The 15,982-nt window shown below is 50.4% G+C and overlaps 1 protein-coding gene across 5 annotated transcripts in view; it reads right to left on the bottom strand.

The window, feature by feature from the left end:
* Papss1 (3'-phosphoadenosine 5'-phosphosulfate synthase 1) overlaps positions 1 to 15,982 on the bottom strand; it is a 63,962-nt gene that overhangs the window by 26,884 nt on the left and 21,096 nt on the right. For all 5 annotated transcript variants that reach the window (XM_005406213.2, XM_013505422.1, XM_013505423.1 and 2 more), the window contains 5 exons: positions 14,901 to 15,039; positions 12,197 to 12,315; positions 4,572 to 4,685; positions 2,288 to 2,399; positions 232 to 437 (listed from right to left, as the gene is read on the bottom strand). In XM_005406213.2, the coding sequence (XP_005406270.1) occupies positions 232 to 437; positions 2,288 to 2,399; positions 4,572 to 4,685; positions 12,197 to 12,315; positions 14,901 to 15,039 (690 nt within the window). The remainder of the gene's footprint in view (positions 1 to 231; positions 438 to 2,287; positions 2,400 to 4,571; positions 4,686 to 12,196; positions 12,316 to 14,900; positions 15,040 to 15,982) is intronic.

Raw genomic sequence — 15,982 nt, 5'->3', positions numbered from 1 at the left:
CAAGGCCCTGAGTCCAGTCCCCAGCACCAAAAACTAAATAAATTAAAAATACCAGTTGAATAAATATGTATCTGGGCTGAAATGACAAGCTCATATGCTCATTACACAGATCTAAGACCCAGCTGCCATTCTGCAGATGCTAACAAGGCCAGCTGATGCATCAACACCCAGACAGCCCACATCTCAGTGTCACGGGCAAGTCGAGCAATGGCAGCAAGGCGCATCCAGGACCTTGATGTAGGGGTGGCTCTTGCATGTGGTGCCCCACTGCCGGGCGCAGCGCTCCTCCTTCCGGTGCTCAAAAAACTCCGGGTTGCGAAGAATGGCCACACGTCGGCCCTCGTACATCAGCGCAAACGCCGTGCAGCCATCCAGCCGCTCCTTGTCCTCTTGAGTGGCCGTCAGGACAATAGGCACTGACAAGTTAATGACACCGCCTGCCAAAGGAAGGGACAGGGAGACAGGTTACTTGGCAGGCTCGCTCCCGGCCACCCGCCTAATCTACACTCCGCAGAGCTACAAAGGTCGATGGGGCCAGCAGCAGGCAGCCACTCGGCGCAGGGCTCGGCAAGGAACAAACTACAGCCTCAGAGGAAGCCAGCACCCACCCCAGAAGTCAAGAAAAGGAAACAAAATAGCAAAAGCTAAAAGAATCAGACCCATGAATAGGAATTCTCATAGCAATTCACCACACTGTTCTGGAGGGAGGAGATTTTTATTTTTTCCAGTGCTAGGGATTGAACCCAGGTCCTTCACACTGAGCTGCATCCCCAGCTCTATTTTTTCAATTCTGAGACAGGGTCTCACTAAGTCACTGAGACAGGGTGGGCTCAAACTTGCCATCCTCTTGCCTCAGCCTCCCAGAACACTGGGAACATAGGCGTGCGCCACCCTTCCCAGCTGGGGAGGGATTTCTATACAGAACTACAAAAGTAGAAGAAACTTCTGACAGAGAAGCATCAGCTAGGTACGACTAACACTACCAAAAGTATACCGTGTGCACCCGCTGAAGGAGACAAAAAACTGTTCAGGGACCATTTCAACAAAACACAAACCCTTCATGAAAACAGAATGATGCGGCTACATGTTAAGTGATTCTATCTGTACATCCTTGCAACAGGAAGACAAAAATACCCGCCATGGTCTTAACATTATTAGAATCAAACCAACATCAGCTATCACTGGCCACAAAACAAAAGCAGCCAAGGGCAGCGCCATTCAAATCAAACACCATGTCAGCGACACCTAGGCATAGCTCCCGCCCCAACCTTTCCAGCTGAAGAAGTCTGGTTTACCATTGGTCAGCTCACTGCATGCAGCTTGGAAAGACACAACGCCCTCCTGGTGCACTGCAGATCCACAGCTTGCAGAAACCCCGCCCGCTTGGGACTCATGTGGTCTCCTGGACAAAAGGTGGCACCAGTGACAACTGACCACTTCTAAAGCCACCACAGCAGGCACGACGCAAGTAGAAAATAAAATGAGCCCAAGCCTGAGCAGCAGTGCAGGAACCCTACGAGCTCCCTAGGAAAAAGCCAAAGGGGAACACTCCCTTCTCCACAGTTTCTCCATGACAGCGATCCGGAATTGTGTTTCCTAACAGCCCTGCAGCCGGAAGACCGACGGCCAGGGAACTTGGTGACATGTGAGGAGGGTTCCTTGGCACTCTTGCCAAGTGTGGGGGCACATGCCTGTAATCCCCACACTGGGGAGGCTGAGGCAGGACAATCACTGCAAATTTGGGGCCAGCCTGAATTACATGGGCAGTTCAAGATCAACCTAAACTACATAGTAAGACTCTGTCTCAAAAAAAAAGAAACAAAAAATGAAAGCACTCTCTTTACTGCATACTCAGTACACTCACCAACAGCACATATCCAGAGAGAAAAGCAACCGAACTGGGATAATACCACATTGGTGTCAGTTTCTCTGCCACAGTTTCTCGGGTTGTAAAAGAATAGGAAGGAACCACGGGTTTGGCCACCCATCTACTCACACAGGGCTCCGTGACTCCACTGGGGAAGGGTGGAAAATGGGCTGCCTAGTTTGTGTGTATGTGCGCCCAAGGGGAGGCTCTCTCAATGACCAGGCGGCTATGGCACAAGGAGACTGTAACAGCTTCTGCAGTCCATCCTCAGCCCTCGTCTCCAGGGCACCGCACCACAACAGGGAAGGGGAATTGGAAGTAAGACCTCACGGTTCACGCCCGCTGCTCAGGACCAGTGTGTCAGTCTGAAAACGGCCCCGTCAGGTGTCAGCACAGTGACAAACACCTCCCGCAGCTCACCGTCCAGGAGACAGTCGAAGTGAAGGCACTGCAGGTACTCGCGCTCCCTCATGAAGCCGCCCAGCGGGGTGGCCCAGCCCTCAGCCAGCACCTGTACCCACTGCATGTCCACCTGTGGGAGACAGGGACAGGTGTCCAGGTTGTGCGTCTACGAGCACGAGCACCAGAGGCCTCCAGGGCAAAACTGTGCTGTATGGGAACAAGCATGACAAGGATGATTCCACGAACCTAACAAAACATAAGGCACCAGGAGAAAAAATTTTGTAATGACTTTAATAACTTTAGGCCTGTTATTTACTTCCCTGTTGCCTATCAGCTCTCTTATTTTGCTCTCTAAATTATTTATATTTGGCTTTCTCATATAAAACAAACCACGTGATAGCCTTCTGTGTCTGATGTATTTCACTTAACATTATGGTTTCAAGATCCACCCTGTTTTCCTACAAGTGACTCCAATGCATGCTTCTTCATGACTGAGTGCCCCACTATGTGTATCTATCACATTTAGGCCTCAAAGCACTTCCAGTAAGGACAGCCCCCTCAATACCAGAAGCTCTCAAACTCTGTGCATCAGATGCCCAGGAAGGTTTGCTGAAATAAAGAGCACTTTGTGTACAGCTTATTAAGTCAGTTTGCTGTGAGATTTTTCATATTTCTCTCATGAGCCTCCAAAATGCGGACCAGGAAGATCTGGAAACTACATTCTGGTGAACACCATCCTAAACCAAAGGAAGTCTTAAATAAAAATCATCTACCAAACATGGGTCCCACGTCCATGACACACAGAGTACACTTTATTTCCTGACAACTCGTTTCCAGAACCTACAGCTTCCTAACACGTCCCCCCGAATCTCTAAGAACTGAGGGGGTGACACGCCGTGTGTGGGACACATCCTCGTAACTGTCCAGGGCTCACACCAGGGGGGTAAGTGTGTGGTGTGCGTGGAAATGGGGGCTCCAATCTAATCCCGAAGCACGCTGGCCACCGTGTTCCCTGCGAGACCAGAAGGCAGCAAGGAAGGCCCTGCTCCAACTCCCAGAAGAAGTGCGTCCGTGGAGATACTTCTCACTTTCAGTGTTCGTCCTGTGAATTCTTCTTAACCCTTTGACAGTGATTCTCCCAGGTCTTCAGTAGAATTGAGCATCAGGTAACGTCGGGACTTAATGTCTGTGTTCCTAACCGCAAATTCCTTCATGCCACAGCCTAAACCCCAGTGCACCTGTGTCAGCCCCGGGGCCTGCAAGGACCTGCGAGAACAGCCGGGCCTTTGGGTGCTCCGCCACCTGGACACGTTTAGGAACCACTGAGAAAATTCAGTTAGAAAAGCTACTGTCCTGGGTCTTAGAGTCGGAAAGACTGACCTTATCTTCATGCACTCTCATGCTGTCTGTGTGTGTGTGCACACGTGTGCATTCCAGGCAAAGTCTCCCTGTGACAACCTCTGCGGCTCCGGGCTCCGTGAGCTGCTTCCAGAGTTACCCTGCCCTGCCCTGCCCTGCCCTGTCCCTCGGTGCCCTTCTGGTCCTGGAGCCCTGCGTGACTGCACCCACGTCCCAGCCGCAGGCACATGGCCCTCAGGAAAGATCCCCACAGGGACCCGCCAGCCCTTCTCTATGCCAAGAAGTCCTGCTAGGACCTGGTGCTTTCCTGGGTGCTGTGGAGTTTGCAGTCATAAAAGAAAAGCTGGGAAACCCAATTCCTGGTCCATATTTTCATTCCTTAATCTGTTTTTAAAATATACATAAATGGTACAATTTAAAATTTTCTAAGATTGAGAAATTGTAATTTCCATCCTCATCATCCCTAGATGAAATTAGAAATTAGAAGTCAACTGGAAAAGATATCTAACAATATTACTAGAGCCTGGATATGCAACTGAATTATTCTTAATATATTAATTATTCTTAATATATGAAACGGAGAGTCTAATCAAGTGTTGGCTAGGAGATTAGGAAACATGTTTAAAGGGGAAAAAAAATCATTTTAATTATCATAGAGTAGTATTTCTTCATGTTGTAGAATCCAGTCTTTCTCTTACACTAAAAATCTGACAAAAACTTCCTTTCATAATTCAAAATAAATAAATATTCTGACTAGAGGTTAATGAAAGCCACAGAGACGTGAGTACTGTTTCACAGGATTAACACTTTCCCCATCCTGGAAAGGGACCCGCCCCAGAACGCCCACATGCACTCCCTCCCTGCTGGCCTCCAACACCGCACACCACACCCCAGCACCCGTGTGTGCTCCACCACGTGGCGTGGAAAGTGTCCCCAGACTCACCTTATTAATCTGCAGCACTGGCAATGACTCCGCGTCTGTTTTTGCCAAATGCAGTTTGTTTTCTGGCACATAAAGTTCTTTCACTTCGTAAGAGGCGTCCACGGGAACAATGTCCTTTATAACAACAAGAGCACAATTAAATGTTTGATTCACCAACCTAGAGCTCCAAAGGGAAGCTTAGTGAGGAAAGCCATTTCCAGGTGCTCACAGAAAGACAATGGCGGGGCACAGCTGTACACACCTGTAATCCCAGCTACTCACCCTTGTGGGGCTCTATTACAAAAGAAAATAAAAAGGGCTGGGGAGGTAGCTCACTGCTCCCTGAGGTGAATCCTCAGCACTGCCAAAAACAAACCAGCATAGAAGACAGCTTTGAATGCCGTGTTTCCCCCAACCAGCTTTCTTCCTGGTCTACTTTCTCTCAGGCAGACAGAACTTCACACGTGACATACGCAAGCACAATGTCAGCTCTACTCCACCATCACGGCAGGAGAAGCAGTTTGTTCTGACTGCCTGATATGCATGCCGGGACTCAGAGCACGGCCCCAAGTGCTCATTTCCACACAGGTGACGCGCACCCCACGGAGACTGGAGTCGCCACGCAAGGCCACGCACAAGCTGCTCACCAGGAAACAGCCACAGCCTCATTAAAGACAGCTGCTGACTATCGATCACTTTGACTGCTTACACCGAAGCCAGGGAAGGCAAGGTCTCCTTTGGAGGCCACTCCATTAGCTGGCAAATGTCAGAACTGGGATTCCGGCGAAGGAATTCCAATATGCAATTCCAAAAGTACCCTTTCCTGCTTCTCCAGTGAAAACTAAAATAGGGAATATTCCGTCACACAAATTGTTCATGAGTTCTTTTCAGGACAACGCTGGTAAGCAGTTGTAATTCCCAGGGCCACCGGGCAGTATGTGACCTCTCAGCATGTTAGTAAAGTCAAGACTGTAGTCAATCCTTTCCGTATTTCTGTTAGGCCGAAATGGTTCTACTCAAGGGAAGTAAGCAGTTCTCCACCGAACTTCTCAAACACTGCTGCTGCGATCGGTTTCTATCTCCCCTGCTTCTGAGCCCTGTGCTTGGAACAATGAAAGGTGCAGCCTGGGAACAGAGACCTAGGGGCTCCAAAGAAGTGCAGAGGCTCAATTCCAATAGGGATAAGAACACCTTCCCAGGGAGCGTTCTTGCTCCCTTGTCACCAACTGGAGGTGTCAAAAGCACGCACCCCACAGAATCATCTTTGCACCTCTGTTCTGTGCACAGGGGCACTTCTGTCTGCTTCCCCACACCTGTCCCCCAATGCTGCACCCAGGTCCTGCTGAGCAGCGTGCTCCACACCACGGGCCGTGCCCTCACTCCCGCAGCTGACTCCCCACAGCCTGATGCTAGTCCCCAGGGACAGTGTTCAAAACAAGAACTGTGCAGTCCCAGCGCTCTGGGAAGCTGAGGCAGGAGGATGGTGGCCAAGCCCAGTCTGAGCAATTTAAAGACTTAGCCAGACAGTGTCTCAAAGTAAAAAATAAAAAAGGGGTAGGATAGGGATATAGCTCAGTGCACAGGCCCTGAATTCAATCCCCAGAATCACTGAAAACAGAGAGAGAAAGAGAACTATAAGGTAACAAAATTTTCTATAGACAATAGCTCCATTTCCTTCCAACCGTACCTTCCAGTTAAGACACAAACGCACCAATAAGCTGTGAGCAAACGGAAGTGTCTCCGAGATAACCAGTCTGAACGTGGCATGGCTGATGTTTATTCTGTGGGCCTACCACACCGCTCTGTGAAGTGCTTTGTGCACAGATAACCACGCATTAGCAAGAAGGCATGTTTAGTCGTACACTGCCTTACCTGGCTCAACACACAGACCTTGAAAAGGAATCATTTGTACTTTACTTTGGAGTCAAAAGCATTTTCTCATCATAAGCACCTCCCAAAATTCTTCCCCTTTCAAATTCACACCCAGTGATACTTTTAAGTGTATTTTAGCCAAAATTCAGACCCCCAATTTTTCTGATGCCTCACCGATGTCAAAAGAAGAGTCCAAGAGGTGCTAATGAACTTCTCTTTCAGAAGACGAGCAGCAGCTCTGGAATCCATGCGCACAGCGGCACAAACTGAGCATGACAGGAACCGCTGCCCAGTGGAAAGGCTCTAAGGGGAGGCTTGGTGCAAGGACAAAGGACTCGGCCTCCACCGGAAGACGGAAGGGTCTTCCACATCTCGGCTTCCAAAGCCACCACTAAACGTCCAAGAGGCGCAAAACCACTTCAAAGTAAGACGAGATACCTGGCCGTCAGTGAAGTCCCTGTCACAGGAGCTGTTGGTGTTACGTGGGATTCATTCAGATTCCCACTGACAGAATCAGCTAGGAGAAACCATGTTCTCTTCTTCACCTGTGTATATAGAGCCTTTACTTACACAAATTTCCTTTGAAATATAAAACACAAAACAAGCCAGGCCAGAGAAAGTTTCCCATTGCTTAGACACCTCACCTCTCTTCTCCCTTTTTTATTTTTCTTAATACTTATTTATTGATTTATTTTGGCTTTTTTGAGACAGGGTCTCACTATGCAGTTCAGGCTGGCCTTGAACTCACTTATAGCCCAGGCTGGCCTCACACTCACAGCAATCCTTCTGCCTCAGTTTCCAGAGTACTGGGATTACAGGTGTGTGCCACCACACCTGGCTATTTATTAAATTTTTTTTGGTGCTACTGGAGATTGAACCCAGGAGCACTGCACTGGGCTACATCCTCAGCCCTTTTCATTTTTTATTTTGAGAGCATCTCACTAAGTCATTACATTGCCCAGGCTGGACTCAAACTTTCAATCGCCCTGCCTTAGCCTCCCAGAGCGTTGGGATCACAGGTATACATCAGATGCCTGGCTCCACACCCTTCCCAAGAGCTCCAGGCTCCCAGCCCCTAGAGTAAAGGGGGCTCTGGACTGCTCCTCCAAATCCTAAGAGGCCCAGGGAACAATCCAGAGGCCACTAGTACCAAGGGGTGAGCTCTACAGCCTGTTAGTCTAGGAATATTTAACTATCACCCATGTGAAATGTTAAATTTAAAATGTAACATGGTCTGCAAACCTTTATTTATTTTGCCTGATGGACTAAAAACAATCTAAACTTCCGTCCATGCTATAGCCATATCCTTGTGCACACAGACAGCTACTGGTCTTTCCCTGGAGAGCGGCAGGTTACCAGCTGCAGAAAATCATCCCTTGCCCTCACCCTCGAGCCGTCATCCTCCCGAGGGCCCGGACTGGGGATTAAACGGTATTTTCTGCACTTTTTTCCAGAGCCGAATGTGCTCAGTGGACTTGAACACTAGCGCCCATCCGTGTGTGCTGTAACTCTCCCTCTGTCCTCTGGGCTCCACACAGCCACTGCTCCGGCGTCGCCTGAGCTCGGGCACAGATGAAATCCACTCAGAACCACCGCCTTGTCCAAGTCCACCTCGACCTCTTCTATAGCACTGAAATATGCTGAGGCCCTTACTTTTAAAACCGGTATTTAAAACGTCACTGTAGATTAAAACCAGCTTGCAGCCCTGTCCTAAGCAGCCAAGTTAAAGTGCGATCCGAGCAGGCCACCTAGTGACCGCTGGAGGGTTGGGAAGTTACTGACTCAGGCCCTGGGTAACTGGGGGCTTCCGCATTCCAGAACAGACGCTGCCAGGGGAGGGGCACAGAAAGGCTGCAGGCTTCACACGAGTGGCCAGGTCACCCGTCCCAAGTACACTGCACCACCACAAGGAAAGTGCAAGGCAACCGACGGGAGGTCACGTTCCCCGAGAGGCCACATCACCCACAAGGTCACACTCTCCAAGAGGTCGCACTACGGTGCCAGGGTAACCAAAGTGGTCATCATGCTAAAGCACCCTCTGTACACACGCGTTCTTCCTGGACCATGCAGAGGTCTTTGTGAAGGATGCTAGGAGGGGTCTAGAACTCTCTCTCAAAGCACTGCTGGGCACCAGACAAAGGAAGCTTCATCTACCACTCTTTTGTTTAGACTGTGTCTGGCTATGGAACCCAGGCTGGCCTCAAACTCACAGTACTCCTCCTGCCTTGGCCTCCTGAGTGCCGGAATTATAGCATGTGTCTCCACACCGGCTAATTTTATATATTTAGAAGTGAACTTTTCATTGTAAGTGGGACAATACCCCAAATTATCCATTTACAACACAGATTTTAGGCCCCAAATAGACAGGCCTTTGGAAAAGCCATTTAGCTTTCTGAGGTATGACAGTTCACATCAAAATGGAGTCACCTGTGTCAAACTTAAGAAGAAAGAAAAGAGAAAAGAAAAAAGGAAAAGGAAAGAAAAAGAAAGGAGGAAAAGAGGAAAGAAGAAAGCCTCCCCAGCCAGGGGCCACACACACAACTCTGAACAAGAGCTAGCACAAGCGACTGCCAGACCACAACCCCGCACAGAGACCTCAGCAACTGGACTCGAAAACACTTCTGGGGGCCTGAGTGTGATGGTGCGCTCCTGTGTTCCCAGCACGCTGGGAAGCTGAGGCAGGAGGGTTACAAGTTTGAGCCATCCTGGGCAACCTAGCAACTTAGTGACACCCCGTCTCAAAAATAATTAAAAGGGATCTAGACGATCTAGCTCAACGCAAAGGCCCTGGGTTCAACTGCCACTACCATCCTCCACCAAAGAAAAACAAACTTTCTCCAAGGACATCTGTCCTGGAACCTCCTGGCCAACCCTGGGCGGATGGCACCAGGGTTAATGTTCACCAGCTTCTCTACCTGCCTTGCCTTGCCCTTAAGTCTCCATGTCACCCTCTGCCCAAACACCCAGTTCGCAGTGTCCTTTCGAATTCCCCCATTTCCCCTCCCTGTGCCCACTTCCCACAGGGAGCGCATGGTCACTACTCCTCGGGCTCAGCACAGACTCCATGTGGCAGTGCAGCTCGGGGACCTAACCCCAGGCCTCGCAAAGGAAGAGCTGGATGGATACACAGAGGTGTGACAGCTCAGTCACTGCCCAGGGCTCAGCACACCTGATTGTCCCAAAACCACAGCAGGACCTGATACGAGGCCTCTCTCCTCTCCAAGACCACCCAGGTCCCCGCCGCTGTGGGCCGTGCAGATTGGGGAGCAGCCTCCTCTATAACCCTCGCTGCACCAGACTGGTACCGGCCAGCACCATGGGCACTGAGAAGCGGCTGCAACGAAGCAGAGCTGTTCTCGCTACCCTGGGCAGAAGGGGAATGTTTGGAAGGCACACTTTACACCAGTCATCCTGTGATGAGGACACCCACTGCTAAGCTACCCAGACTGAGTTTGAACTTGTGATCCTCCTGCCTCAGCCTCCCAGAAGGCTGGGATTACAAGGGTACACCATCGAGCTGGGCTAGGAAATTCTATTATTTAACTCACTCCATATCCCCAGTGTTTGCAGCAGCATCTACACATGGGGAGATACTAAATATCTCTTACATTAACTACAAGACACGGGGCCATCTGCTAGGAAAGCACAGAAGTGAAATCTCTGTCCCAAGGAACGGGGAGCCAGCAGGGGGCACTGGCATTTCTCTCTGTTGCCACCCAGCTTAGGATAACAAGTAATTTCTCATACGAAAACTTCCCTGCTCTAAACTAATGCAACCAGCACCCCTTTCCAGAAGCAGATTCCACTACACTGAACTTCAAATGTCCTGAGAAGGCTGGAGAGCAAATGCCAAAGTGTGAAAAATGACCGCACAGACCTTGGGTGGAGACTCCAACATCCACAAGCGAGCAAGAGTTCCTTAACTTCTCTGAAATACTCCAGGATTTACTGTGTGAATAAAATTGGACAACAAAAAAATGACTCTGCACAAGGACTACTTGGGAAACCACAGCAATCCAGGGAGAAGTGGCTGGAGCTAATGCAGGAAAAGGGCAACTGCCCCGCACCCTAACAGGACAAAGCATTTCACGAAGACCACACACGTCCCTAACCATAAGCGCTCGGGGAGTGCTAACTTCTTACCTATCCCTCTTCTCTAAACCCTGAACGGATCTGCCCACGAGCGCACAGTCTGGACAGCAGGTATAACACAGACCACAGCTGTACACGTGGAAAGGTAATCAGTGCTGCCATAAGTTAGGGGCAAGTCAGGAGAAAAGTGCTTATTAGCATGCTAGAGATGAAGATCAGCAATGGAAAGAGAAAGACACAGAGAGATGGACAGATAGACAGACACATAATGCTACAGTGGAAGACGTAAGGACAAGAAATGAAATATTCAGCTCAGAATCAAACTATGAAGAACCCTGAACGCAAATCACATTAATTCTATAAACCAAGGGAAAGTCTAAAGCCTTCAGAGAGAAATACACTTTAGAAAGACACCCTGAGAATGAACAGCATACAGAGCTGCAGCGCGGTAACAGAAAAAAACATGTCAAGTCAGAACGCAGTGCTCAGCCAAAGAGGAGGAAGATGGGAAATCAAGTCTTTCCAGACTCCCTGCTCTGCCCCTCCATGGATGCCAAGGACACACTGAGACATTTCCCAGGGTGACACGCCCTGAGTTCTAGTTCCTGTCACCCACAACATAAATCCCCAGCTGGAAATGCGGCTGGCTCTCTCGGATCACCACTGCGCAGGACCTTGCTGGCTACAGCTGTGGCCTCTCCATACCACCTGGCACCTACATGAGGCATCCTGCCCCGCAGAGTGTGGAGCACAGGGGGCAAAGCAGGCAGCAGTAACCCAGGCACTCAGCCAATTTGGCCCTTGGTGCACTTTGCATGCTGAGGGGCTCAGGACATCCCAAACCAACGCTGGGATGAAACCTGTGCAGCAAAATGCACTGCGGCACCACCATGCTTACCCACAGACGGTGTCTGGACCAGGGAACTAATCTGGGAAGAAGTCCCACACTAAGTGCACACAGACACTTCGTAACGTGGAAAATCCAGAGGCTGGACAGTCATCATATGTTCAGACACCAGAAATGCTTTCAGAGCTCCATCTAACACCTTAGCTCAAGAGGCTCAACCTCCACAACCCAGTCAGGACAGACCAAGGAACAATGGCGTGTCACTGCCTGGCACTGTGGCAGTGGTCACAGCAAAGCGAAGGGCAGCTAAGGAGCCAAGGAAGGGGGCGGGGCAACATGGAGGAGGGGCAGGGAAGAATGGCACTGTTAAGCGGGCCCCACCCTTTGCATATCCAGAGGCCTCCACCCAGGAAGCAGACAGGGCACCTCCGCCCCAGTGCCGCCCTCCCCAGTGTGCCTCCGAAAACCCAGCACCATGACATGCCAGTTGTCAGTGGGAAGGCTCAGACACTCCCTAACATCCAGGGACGTGACCTTCACTGTGCCTGCGAGCCTGACAGCTCTAAAACCACAAGCTACAGGCCTGAACAGCCATGGCTGCACCGTGGCTCTGAGGAATTCACGTGGTGAAATTAGTGACAAAATATTACCCGACTCCCAAACATTCTGAAGTTTACACTGACTGAGACATATGAACACCATCTCTCTCTCATACACACACACATACACACACACATACACACACAGCTGCTGGCATCATGAGGAATTTAACACACAGGCATGACTTGATCTCAACCCCCCAGAGTGTGGGGTGTGGCTCTCCCACTCCTCTCACCCGCTCCTGCAGCAGCTCCACCACTTGCTGGACGCAGTCATTCACGTCACAGGAGTCTGTCTTCAGCACCAGCTCGGGGGCTTCCGGCTTCTCATACTCCGAATCGATCCCAGTGAAACCTTTAACAGGCAGTAGACAACAGTTTGCTTCTAGAGTACAAGGCTTGGTGGCTGCTGAAATTTACGTCCCCTCTGGGTAGGACATGTGCTCAGGATGGGAAGGACACTGCCTCCTCGAGGGACTGCGACTTAAACTCTCCTTTCATCTCTGAACAGACCAGTGGGCTCTCGTCACTCACAGGACACTGTAAAGGGGGTCCTGACCGCCCCTCCCTGGCAAACGCGAACTGAAGCTCCTGCAGCCTGTGTTCACATTTTTGTCTTTCATTTTGTTTTGTGTGGATTTCTGTTGAAAGACACCTTATTTCACACACTGATTCATCAGCTCATTCATTTTATTTATTTTTCTTCTATTTCATATTTCTAAGCATCATGTGAAGTCCTAAATGCAAGAAAAAATTTCTATATCACCAGTGTTCCCAATAGTAGCTAGTAATGGGTCACAAATTGAAGTAGCTGGGAAAAAAAAACACTTCTGGTTAGGAAACTAATTGTTCTGCTCCAGTTCTCACACCTGGCTATACACCAGGATGAGCCACACCCATGGCGTCCACACTGGGGACCGGCCTGGCCCAGACACACAGTATGGACAGCCAGCAGGAAAGCCAGAGAACCACCCTGGTTAGCAGCCCTGGCCTGGCAATTCAGAAATCTAGAATTCTGCCTCTGGCTGATTTATCCCACAGGTGGTGACAATGAAGACTTGCTGGAGAAAGACACTGACAGTCAAGGTGGTAACACAGAACTCCTTGAGGATAATCACGAAATGACCTAGATGTGAGAACGGCTGGCCTGGCGATGTATTTACTGTCCAGTAAAAGGTCTGTAAAAGCCTGAGCGCTCCCAAATGCCATCTGTTCCACGATGTTCACCATCAAGGGTCTGAAACCGCACTGAGAGGGGACTCACTGAGCACCGTCTTGACGTGTAAAAGATTTTGCAAAACACTAAACAACCCTATAATCAGGACGTCCAGCACAACAAAACTAAAATAAATCAATGTGCATAAACCTCTCTCTCTTACACACACACACACATACACACACACACTCACACATTAACCAAAGAAACATTCTATCAAAGTCTACACTGAATGTACCAGGACTTGAGAAAGTAAAAACGAACCAACACAACACAGCCCCAGTCTGGGGTACAAACTGTAAATGACACAAGGACCCTCTGGATTTGCTCTTGCTCATCTCTGCACTCCAGAGACAGAAAGCACAGGCAGAAGCATCCACTTCCCTCCTTGTCATCTGGCCAGCTCGCACCGGCATGCTTCGGCCGCAGTGTGCTCAATTTTAAAGATAGGAAAATGCTGCTGTCCCTGCTCACAGCAGCTCACTCCAGCCGGGTGGACAAACCTTCCTCACTTACCCACGCACCCTTGCAAAAACAGCACGCCCAGTTACAGTTTAAGTAAAAGGTGCAGGGACTTTGGGATCCACCTCGCCCCTCTGTGTCAAATCCACACAAAACTCGGCCATTGTGCGTGAGGGCGCCAGCACTGCCTAAGGGTTCTGGGTCACGGCAACAGGTGGATCTGCCCCAAGCACTAACATACTCCACCAGCCAGACACAGAAAAGCCCAGAGTAACAAGCATTTTCTCACCCTTTTCACCTTTTCCCTTCCAGGGCCAGAAAGCGAACAATAAAATCTAACTTTCACAGAGCTGGGGGAGGGGGCTCCGGGGATGGACCCTGGCTACCCCACCGTGCGGGGAAGGCAACACAAAGTGACCTGAGGGAATCACTGGCCCCTAAATGACACTCACTCACTGTTGGTCTCCCAAGGTGGCCCTGTCCTCTGTTTCCATTAACACCAATGCAACAGGACTGGTGTCAGAGGACACCTGCACCAGTCACTGGCTCATATGCTCAGGCTCCTTTGCTCACGGCTGACCAAATCAGAGGAGGCGGGAAAAGGACTGACTGAAGTAGAGTTCCAAGGAGATGGAGGGGCCGGCTGGCCTCAAATCCTCCACTTCCCATGTGCAGGTGGCAAGGAACAGAGGGAGGGAGCACAGAGGACTGAGCAGATCTACCAGCCACCTGCAGCTCTCCCTCCCCTTCCTGTGGAAAGGAACCTGGGCTCCGCCTCAAATACGACTGCCATCAAGGGCAGCAGGAGACACAGGACAGACAGTTCTCTTCCAAAGCAGGGCGTGTGTTTACAGAATGAGTAACACACTAATCCAATCTAACTCAACCACCCTTCCCAGAACAAACCGGGGACCCTTCCAGGTGCCACAAGTATGAGCAGGATGTTTCCTGGCCATCGAGATGCTCAAAGTTCAGGTATCTTTTTTTTTCCACTAGCTCTGTGGCTTCCCACGTTTTCAGAGGGAAGCGGTGACAGCTGGGCTCCCACGCCAGCCGCTCACTGAACCAGGCAAGCTTCATCCCCTTCTTGGCCCAGCTCTGTCTCGTGACCAGCAGGCTCCCCGCACATCAGGGCAGGCTACTTCAAAGCCTGCGAGACAGGAGGAGCCCTGAGCCACCACAACCACCCTTAGAAAAGAGCATCAGACCCAGAGACAGGCAGCAGACTCAGCCAAGAAGACTGGGAAGAAAGAATCACTTGCCTTTAATTTCTCCAGCTCGTGCCTTCTTGTAGAGCCCTTTGACGTCCCTCTGTTCACAAACATGCAAAGGGGCGTCAACAAACACTTCAAAGAACGGCAAGCTGGCGCCCTCGTGGATCTGCCGGGCGTTGTTCCGGTCCTTGAGAGACAAAAGACACACGCATCACCAGTGGAAACTGACCACAGCGCCACCCACACCAACAGGAAGTGCTTTTCACCCGAGCTAGAGGCAAGCGCGTCAGGCACATTTTCATTTACATTTTTAAAATATAAACTGAAGGCTGAAACAGATAAATCCAAGACACCGTTAGCTTAACACTCTTTCTTCATGGTAACTTTAAAAGCCACACTGTTGTCCAAACCCAGGATCCCGCAGAGTTACAGGGGAACTATGGATGGTACAAACCTTACCTAAATCTACAGGAAACGTGAGCCTAAGTTCAGCTCGGCTGCAGCTGCCCCTAGCTCCACCTCTGCTGGCCAAGAGCAACCTCACAGAACAACACCCCTGCTCCTGAGCTGGTTCCTGCCCTACTCCAGGGCCAGACACATGCCCTGAGCCTGCAGCTTTACCTTTCTGCACAGCTCCTGACCCCAACTTCACCATTCTGTCTATGCTCTCCCCACTCCCTCCTCTGGGGCACCCTGTCCTTTCCGAGTCATCCCTTCCTACTTTCTGCCTTCACTCAAACCCCAGAGCGTGCAGTCCATCTTGCTGTCTTCAAGTGCAGCCCACACCCACAGCGGGTACACCAGGGTAGACGGCCAGACACTCATAGCACAGAAGGAATCCTCCTCCCTTCACTCAAGCTTCTGCCACCTTCCTCATGGTTCTTCTGACTGACCATACCTACCAGCCACTCTCACCAGATGGCCATGCTGTTTCCCCATTTCAAAAAGAAAAGCCCAGTCAGGAACCTCTCAGTCAGCTGTCATGCAAATTTACCTACATTCCCACACCCTTACTCTCTAGCCATTGCACCCTGCACTGTCCCAGCTCCTCCCTTTCCAAGAGGCCCTCCAGCCCATTCCCCACTCCACCTGGACCCTCAGCCTCACTCTCTCCAATGGCTTTTTCCCTT

The sequence above is a fragment of the Chinchilla lanigera genome, unplaced genomic scaffold (assembly GCF_000276665.1).
Source record: "Chinchilla lanigera isolate Chin_1 unplaced genomic scaffold, ChiLan1.0 scaffold00095, whole genome shotgun sequence".
NCBI lineage: Eukaryota > Metazoa > Chordata > Mammalia > Rodentia > Chinchillidae > Chinchilla > Chinchilla lanigera.
This window is presented reverse-complemented; position numbering and strand designations above follow the sequence as displayed.